The sequence below is a fragment of the Epinephelus lanceolatus genome, chromosome 1 (genome assembly GCF_041903045.1).
Source record: "Epinephelus lanceolatus isolate andai-2023 chromosome 1, ASM4190304v1, whole genome shotgun sequence".
NCBI classification, from domain to species: domain Eukaryota; kingdom Metazoa; phylum Chordata; class Actinopteri; order Perciformes; family Serranidae; genus Epinephelus; species Epinephelus lanceolatus.
The window spans coordinates 44,361,206-44,370,321 of NC_135734.1; the positions used below are offsets into that span (position 1 = coordinate 44,361,206).

The 9,116-nt window shown below is 39.0% G+C and overlaps 1 protein-coding gene across 1 annotated transcript; it reads left to right on the plus strand.

Annotated features, from left to right (window-relative positions):
- Positions 1-2,220: 2,220 nt before the first annotated feature.
- On the plus strand, positions 2,221-9,116 carry LOC117257136 (uncharacterized). The gene is made up of 5 exons (XM_078172176.1): positions 2,221-2,548; positions 2,646-3,705; positions 4,523-4,553; positions 6,972-7,143; positions 7,246-9,116. Exons 1-5 carry the CDS (start codon positions 2,377-2,379, stop codon positions 8,343-8,345), a joined length of 2,535 nt encoding a protein of 844 aa, XP_078028302.1. The 5' UTR covers positions 2,221-2,376; the 3' UTR covers positions 8,346-9,116.

The following is a 9,116-nucleotide window of genomic DNA, read 5'->3' on the forward strand; positions in this document are numbered from 1 at the left end:
CTTGATCCTGTGATTTTTGTGTGAATTAAATATTAAGGGTTCCTCAAGTAAAAGTGAAATTACCGTTTTTTTGAAATACTAAATGAAATTTGTTACTTCCACCCCTGTGTGTAGTGGCATATGGTAGTTAGGCACTGTTTGTTAGGCTACTTATGGAGGGTGGTAATTGGGGGTGCGAAAAGGGGGAGGCATGTCAAATAATTTTTTAAGCAATGGGGAGGGACTAGGTTTTTTTTATTTTGGCATAGTTAATGAGCATATGCATTTAAATGGTTGTATTTTTTTATTTATTTTACCACAGATTTTTAACAAAATTGCCAAAATTACACCATGTATCACAGCCAGAAACCGTAAAAATAGAAATTATTGTTGGATTTTCAAATTTCCAGTGGTCCTTGGTCACATCATGTGCAGCAAACGCTTCGGTCAGAAAAAAAATAAAACAATCAAACCTGAGTTTAAAATAGTAATATTTCATCAAAATTGCCTTATTCTACGTCTCATTTAATATTTGGCCAAAAATAAACCATTTGCACAAACTGACCAAAATGCATTTTTCAACTCCAGGATTTAGTCTTCAACTTTAAATTTTCAAACATCCAAGGAGAAGTTTTAAGAATCTAATAACTAATGTGTGGTGGAGTGAGGGTCATGCATTTTAATATATGTAGCTTCGGAGAGGGTCAAAATAAAAATAAATAAGTAAAAAAGAAAAAGTCAGCCCTCCTCTGATAAGTAAAGAACAGTCCCTTGGGATGGGACACAGTGCAGGATTTTGTGTCTTAATTACCATATTTTGGATGGTCTTGTCACAAGACATGAGACTTTACATTGGACAACATCAACGTAAATACCCAGCAATCATCAATGCATGCAATGACAAAATAATAAGTAAATAAGTAAATAAACAAGAAAATAGTTACTTGTCATTTTTCGATGGTTTTTAGAACATAACTTAAATTTATTTATTTTTAACTGTTTTTTAGAATTTATGTAGAATAGACATTTTGTTATGGATTGCCACTATTTCACAAAAAAAAAAAAAAAAAATGATGGAGATGGTTTTGCCTTTCCAACGGGAAGATGTTGCAGATGGCACCATTTCTAATTTAATGTGAGATCTTTGAACACAGGTTTATTTCTTTGCCAACACGCTGATGTAGTGCCACCCCGTGGCCCCCCCGTGTAACTGCACCGCCGTCATAAAAAATACTCAAGTGAAGTAAAAATACCTCAGATTTGTACTAAAGTACTTCAGTAAATATAATTTTCCAACACTGGATAGAAGCATACAACATTCATGGCCCGTGTGTTTAATAATTCCCGTGTGAAACGAAGCAAGACGGATGAACGCCCTTATGTTCAGCCAAAGAGCATGGATACCAAGCGGCGAAGCGCAATAGAACGCCCCGTAACAACAGACTCGCCCATGGTTTCGTCCTACCGCCGCCATTTTGGACTGTCAGCAGACCGCAGCAGACCCGCTTGCATACAAAAACACACAGACGAACTGAAGTATATCGCTATTAATTATGCTTACAATGCTACTCACCTCGTGATAGCTTGGTCACAGCTGCTTTTTCACGTTTTTGTAAAGCAAAATATAGACTTTAAAAAAAAAAAAAAACGAAGAAAAACGGCCTAGATGGCATCTCTACATATTACATCCACTTATGAGAAGATTAACTTAATTACTCCTTCAAAATCACCCCATAAGCCAATCTACCAAAAAATAAAATAAAATAAAAAAATCAATAATAAAAAAAAAAAAATCAATATTTTAACTAGAAACACATTAATGGCGACGTCACATAGTCAGGAATAAAGATTTATTTACAGTTTGTACAGTAAGGGGACAGTAATAATAATAATAATAATAAAGGCTATTTTAATATGATATATTTTAATGCTAAAGCAGCAATCAGTCCAAATATAAATGGTCCAAGAGGCCATATATGTATATATATATATATATATATATATATATATATATATATATATTTATATATATACATATACATATATGTGTGTGTGTGTGTGTCGGTGCATATGTGTGCTTCTCTTCTCTCCTTGACATCTTGCATGTTGTCTGGGCGCAACAGTCCAAGCTCAACAGTCCAAAATGGCGGCAGCGCCCCTAGTGGCTGTTGGCAAAAATTCAACGGAGCTTCGCCTCTTGGTATCCATGCTCTTTGGTTCAGCTTAAGATCAGCTCACTTTCGCTGCCGGAACTTTAACAGTGTGACACATTCAGCGGAAGTAAACATGACAAGCGCCTGTGGCATCAAACTCTATGGATAGGCCTATATGGATACAGCTGGAAGATGATGGTATAGTTGTTGCGTCGGTAAGTGTTTAACTTATAATTACACAACAATGTGTTCAGTTGAGTCTTTGAGAGAGTTTGTCAACGAGCGACTAACTGCTGCTGCTGAAGAAATATTGGGAGTTTTTCAAAGAAGCATCGTCGAGTACGAGGAAGAGATCGATCGTCAGCGCAGACTGTTGGATATCGTTTTGAAGCCTGAAATAAAGTTACACAGGACAGGTGGGTGAAAGCTAATTGAAGTAATTTACTGGCATGTGTGTATATTTGCTGTAGCATGACATTAGTATGCTGTAGGTGTTGTTGTGTGTCCCTCCAGAGCTCCCACAGCAACATGTGTGTAAGGAGGAGGAGGTTGTCCCTGAGCAGCAGCTCTGTATTGAGGAGAGGAAGTCCAGTGTGGACCAAGAGGAGCCAGAGCCTCCACAGATTAAAGAGGAAGAGGAGGAAGTGTGCAGCAGTCAGGAGGGAGAGCAGCTTGTAGTGAAGCAGGAGACTGATGGCTTTATGTTGACTCCTGCTGATGAGGAAAGTGAGCAGAGTGAAGATCAGACTCTGGACTTCATTCATGATGACACTCAAAGTGCAGCAGAGAAAGAGTCTGTATTTAAAATGCCAGTTATAAGCTCTGTGATATCAGAAGCAACCAGTGAGCACCAGCTGCTCTGTCACAACTCTCATGTAGCTGAGCGCCAAGATGAGGAAGAATACCAGCATGGAGACTCAGGATCAACTAGAAACACAGAGCTTCAAGCAGAGAAAAGACATCATGAAAGTGAAATGAACAGTAACAGTCCACACACCTCTGCTGTGATAAACTTAAATACAGGTAAAAAGCCTTTAAAATGTGACATATGTGGGAAAGTTTTTGAATATAAGTCAAAATTGCAGAGACACCTGAACACCCACACAGGCATGTTTTCTTGCGAAACATGTGGGAAAAGATTCAGGGATACATCAGAACTGAGCACTCATATAAGAACCCACACAGGTGAGAAGCCCTACCTTTGCAAGACCTGCGGGAAAAGATTCAGTGTGAAGTCAACACTGAAAAGGCATTGTAGAATCCACACAGGTGAGAAGCCACATATTTGTAAAGTGTGTGGGAGAGCTTACGTACGTAATGGTGACTTGTTAGTCCACATGAGGACTCACACAGGTGTGAAGCCATTTACTTGCAAAACATGTGGGAAACACTTCAGATTTAGTAATAACTTGACAGTCCACATGAGGACGCACACAGGTGTAAAGGTGCATGACTTGAGCACAGAGGTTCCAGTTGAAGTCACACATATACAGGAGAGAGACTGTTTACATGCAAAACATGTGGCAGAGCTTTCAGAGGCCTGTTCCATAAAGCATGCTAAGAAAAGTGGGGAGTGAAGTCCAAATCCTGAATTTTAATTGAAATTGCAGGTCTGGAAAAGTTCAACTAGTGAGATAAAGAACAAAAGGAGGAGACTGCTTTAAAGTTTGAATGAATTTTATACTTGCAAGAGTCATGGAAAACCTGGAAAAGTCATGAAATTAGTCAAAATCATTATAAGTCACAGAACTTGTTTGTGTATAGTGAAATTATTAGAATCATCTTCAGTGGATAATCCTCCATATAATGTAACATAATGGCAAATTCATTTTCTGCAGCTGGCGTCTTAATGTAGCTTTAATATGCGTCAATGTGTGACAATGTTTGTTTACCATCAGGTGTGTTTTGTCATTTTCTCCCTCAGTTTGTCTCTCCCTTCCTGTGTGCCAATTATGTTTACATAGAGTTTGTGTAACTGTCTTGATTTTGAGTTCATAATTTTAACATGATTGTTTATAAATAACTTAACTTTTGCATTCATGATTGTGATAATATTGCTATGTACAGTATATAATATGCTGAGAGATGTATTTACATTTATTTGGTTTAATTGCACCCCCTGCTGTTATGTTTGAGTATTGCAATGAGTGTGGTGCGTAGAGGTCATGTGATCAAAAGCGTCAAGTTAGTGGGAGAGGAAGGAGACGAGAGCAGGAGGCGATAATTTTTTTCGTAGGATGGTAGGGGAAGGTACCGCCTTTTCCGCCTCTGATTGACTAGAAGGGCTCTCCTCTGATTGGAAAGCACATTGCCGAATTTGGAAAACACATCACCGAATTTAAGGTTGACACCTAAAGTGTGTGTCCACATCTTAACATATGTTCTCATAGGCACGAAAAGTATGCAAGGGAAGAGAAAATGGTAAACTAAGCGATTTCTCAAGGCACTTTGGCAGCACGCTCTGGAGGACAGACGTGTTGCAACTATTTCACTGTAAGGCTGGACTCCTCAATTCTCCAAACCAGCTAACGGAACTGAAAGTTGGACTAACCTCTTTTGAAGTCGGTGTTACTGTCGTGTGTTGTCACATGTCTGTCCTCCAGAGCGTGCTGCCAAAGTGCCTTGAGAAATCGCTTAGTTTACCGTTTCCTCGTCTCTTGGATACTTTTCGTGCCTATGAGAACATATGTTAAGATGTGGACATAAACTTTAGGTGTCAACCTTAAATTCGGCGATGTGCTTTCCATTAATATAAATCTGACGGCACGCACTTATCACACTGTTGGATTGACTTCGTTTATTTCTGTTGGAGGTAAAGACGATCAAAACAGACTAGCCGACAGCATATAGGAAATAACCAATCGGAGGAGAGCCCTTCTAGCCAATCAGAGGCGGAAAAGGCGGTACCTTCCCCTACCATCCTACGAAAAAAAATACCGCGAGCAGGAGTGCTAAAAAATGTCCAAAGGGTTTAAAATGAATCAAGAAGGATTAATGTTCTCCTAACTACTTCCAAATTCCGGTTCAGAAGGCGAAACTGTATGTGTGACCATGTATATTTCATTGTGTATTTGTGTTATTGATCTGTAATATATATTTCATATTTGGGATTGACGTTCAGAGCTAGCGAGTCTGGGTTAGCTAATGTGAGAGAGAGAATGGTAGGTTAATGGCGGCTTTGTGTCGCATGTAATTATTGTAAATGTGATTGTGATTGTGTATATTTTGTGTTACAGTTTTTCACTGCAAAATGGTGTTCACACTGTGGATTGGAGGAGAATAAAGTTGTGGAACACTGCCTAGTTGACTGGTCAAGTCTGTCTGAACTAGAACAAAACATTTGGAAGCAGTTAAAGTTTGAATCTGATGTTTGAAAAACGGCGGGCAAGTGGGGAAAGAAAAAGAAAATTCTTCATGAAGAGTCCTTGAAAAGTCATGAAAAAGTTTGGAAATATCGTCCATGAAAATGTGAGCGGAACCTGTAATTAAAAGTATGAGTGATTTTGCAGTGAGCACAGTAATAAACTGATCCCAGAAGATTTGTCCTGTTGCTGTGATCTTTTGTCAGAGTGTCTACAGGTCCTTTGAAATGATTTAAAGTTTTCTTAATATAAGGCCTTAAAAAGTTTAAAATTGTCTTAAATTCAGATTCAATGGGTCTTAAATATTTTTGGTCACATTAACATGAAAATTTATCCAGCCCGACAGACCCAATGACAATTTACAATCATTGAACAGATTGAAGAAAAATATTTTTTTTTCCTTTCTGTATTTCTTTGAATATTGCAATAATAAGTAGCATTCATGACAGCCATGAGATGGTTTTAAATTCCATATAAGGTGGCATTAAAAATGTCTTACATAGTCTAAAATTTACCTACCTACACAATCCACACAGGTGAGAAGCCATTTACTTGCACAACGTGAGAAAGGTTTGAGATGTAAAAGTAGTCTGACGACCCACATGAGAATCCACACAGGTGAGAAGTCATAACTCTCCAAGACCTGCAGGAAAAGAAACTTTGATGTGTCTCAAGTAAAAAGGCATATAAGATCTCACACAGTCAAGTGGCCTCGTGTTTTAAAAACAAGTAGGAGACATATCAGTTCTGGGTCATGGTCAAAACACACAAGAACTTTGAAAGTGAGAAGTCACATGTTTGTAGAGTGTGGTTAAATTTTTTACTCAAATCACACCTGAGGATCAATAAACACAGCAGAAACTTCTGTGGAGATGCGTTCACAAATTGAATGAAGAACAATGTCTCATCATGAGGAGACTAAAGAAGTACATTTTATTAAAATGCCATCAAGACCTGATAAAACTGACCAATCAAAGCGGACTGGGCTTTTTCAGGAGAAGAGCTTCAAGAGACGGGTGGTCAAACTGAGCGTTTCAGACTTAGAGTGAATACGATACATTCAGGTTGACAGTATGAGGAAAATAATATATATTCTTTAATTAAAGCGTGAAAACAGGTTCTAGTAGAAACCCCAAATACAAGTATGAACCTATGAATAAGCATTATATGGGACCTTTAGATACAAAAAAAAGATATCCGTGTAGTTATTGCTACCTTTTTATGAGCCATCAATGATACTGAGACTGCTTGTTACAGCCCGGACACTGATATTAGAAATTATAATTGCCAACCATTGGAAGCGGAACACATGAAAACCTCATGTATTTCACCGTCGGAACTTAATAGTGTAACATCCAGCGGAAGTAAACAAGAAAAAGGCGGCAGTCGCGTTTCCCAAATGAGTGAGTTAACTTCGGGAGGTTAATCTATGAGTTAAACCTCAAGCCACATTTACTGTAGCCTACATTAGACAACAATGTGTTCAGTTGAGTCTTTGAGAGAGTTTGTCAACGAGCGACTAACTGCTGCTGCTGAAGAAATATTGGGAGTTTTTCAAAGAAGCATCGTCGAATACGAGGAAGAGATCGATCGTCAGCGCAGACTGTTGGATATCGTTTGGAAACCCGGAATAGAGTTACACAGGACAGGTGTGTGTTTGAATATTTACTGGTACTAATTTACTGGCATGTGTGTATATTTGCTGTAGCATGACATTAGTATGCTGTTGGTGTTGTTGTGTGTCCCTCCAGAGCTCCCACAGCAACATGTGTGTAAGGAGGAGGAGGTTGTCCCTGAGCAGCAGCTCTGTATTGAGGAGAGGAAGTCCAGTGTGGACCAAGAGGAGCCAGAGCCTCCACACATTAAAGAGGAAGAGGAGAGAGTGTGCAGCAGTCAGGAGGGAGAGCAGCTTGTAGTGAAGCAGGAGACTGATGGCTTTAAAATGCCAGTTATAAGCTCTGTGATATCAGAAGCAACCAGTGAGCACCAGCTGCTCTGTCACAACTCTCATGTAGCTGAGAGCCAAGATGAGGAAGAATACCAGCATGGAGACTCAGGATCAACTAGAAACACAGAGCTTCAAGCAGAGAAAAGACATCATGAAAGTGAAATGAACAGTAACAGTCCACACACCTCTGCTGTGATAAACTTAAATACAGGTAAAAAGCCTTTAAAATGTGACATATGTGGGAAAGTTTTTGAGTACAAGTCAAAATTGCAGAGACACCTGAACAGCCACACAGGTGAGAAGCTGTTTTCTTGCAAAACATGTGGGAAAGGAGTCAGTGACACATCAGCATTGAGCGCTCATATAAGAACCCACACAGGTGAGAAGCCGTTCCTTTGCAAGACCTGCGGGAAAAGATTCAATGATGCATCAGTATTGAAAAGTCACATTAGAATCCACACAGGTGAGAAGCCACATACTTGTAAAATATGTGGGAGAGGTTTCAGACGTAATGGTGACTTGTTAGTCCACATGAGGACTCATTCAGGTGAGAAGCCGTATACTTGCAAAACATGTGGGAGACACTTCAGATCTAGCAGTAACTTGGCAGTCCATATGAAAATCCACACAGGTGAGAAGCCGTATCTTTGCAAGACTTGCGGGAAAAGGTTCAGACAAAACTATCGTATGAAAAGACATTTAAAAACCCACACAGGTGAGAAGCCATTTATATGCAAAACATGTGGGAGAGCTTTTAGATGGAAAAGTTACCTGGCTATCCACATGAGAATCCACACAGGTGAAATGCCGTACGTTTGTAAGACCTGCGGGAAAAAATACAATAACATATCAGCATTGAAAAAACACGTTAAAATCCATGCAGACGAGAACCAGCTTTTCTGAAATATGTGGGAAACACTTCAGATATAGCAATAACTTGACAGGCCACATGAGAACACACACAGGTGTAAAGGTGCATGACTTGAGCACAGGTTCCAGTTGAAGTCACACATATACAGGAGAGAGACGGTTTACATGCAAAACATGTGGCAGAGCTTTCAGAGGCCTGTTCCATAAAGCATGCTAAGAAAAGTGGGGAGTGAAGTCCAAATCCTGAATTTTAATTGAAATTGCAGGTCTGGAAAAGTTCAACTAGTGAGATAAAGAACAAAAGGAGGAAACTGCTTTAAAGTTTGAATGAATTTTATACTTGCAAGAGTCATGGAAAACCTGGAAAAGTCATGAAATTAGTCAAAATCATTATAAGTCACAGAACTTGTTTGTGTATAGTGAAATTATTAGAATCATCTTCAGTGGATAACCCTCCATATAATGTAACATAATGGCAAATTCATTTTCTGCAGCTGGCGTCTTAATGTAGCTTTAATATGCGTCGATGTGTGACAATGTTTGTTTACCATCAGGTGTGTTTTGTCATTTTCTCCCTCAGTTTGTCTCTCCCTTCCTGTGTGCCAGTTATGTTTGCATAGAGTTTGAATCTGATGTTTGAAAAAACGGCGGGCAAGTGGGGAAAGAAAAACAAAATTCTTCCTGAAGAGTCCTTGAAAAGTCATGAAAAAGTTTGGAAATATTGTCCATGAAAATGTGAGCAGAACCTGTAATTAAAAGTATGACTGATTTTGCAGTGAGCACAGTAATAAACTGATTCCAGAA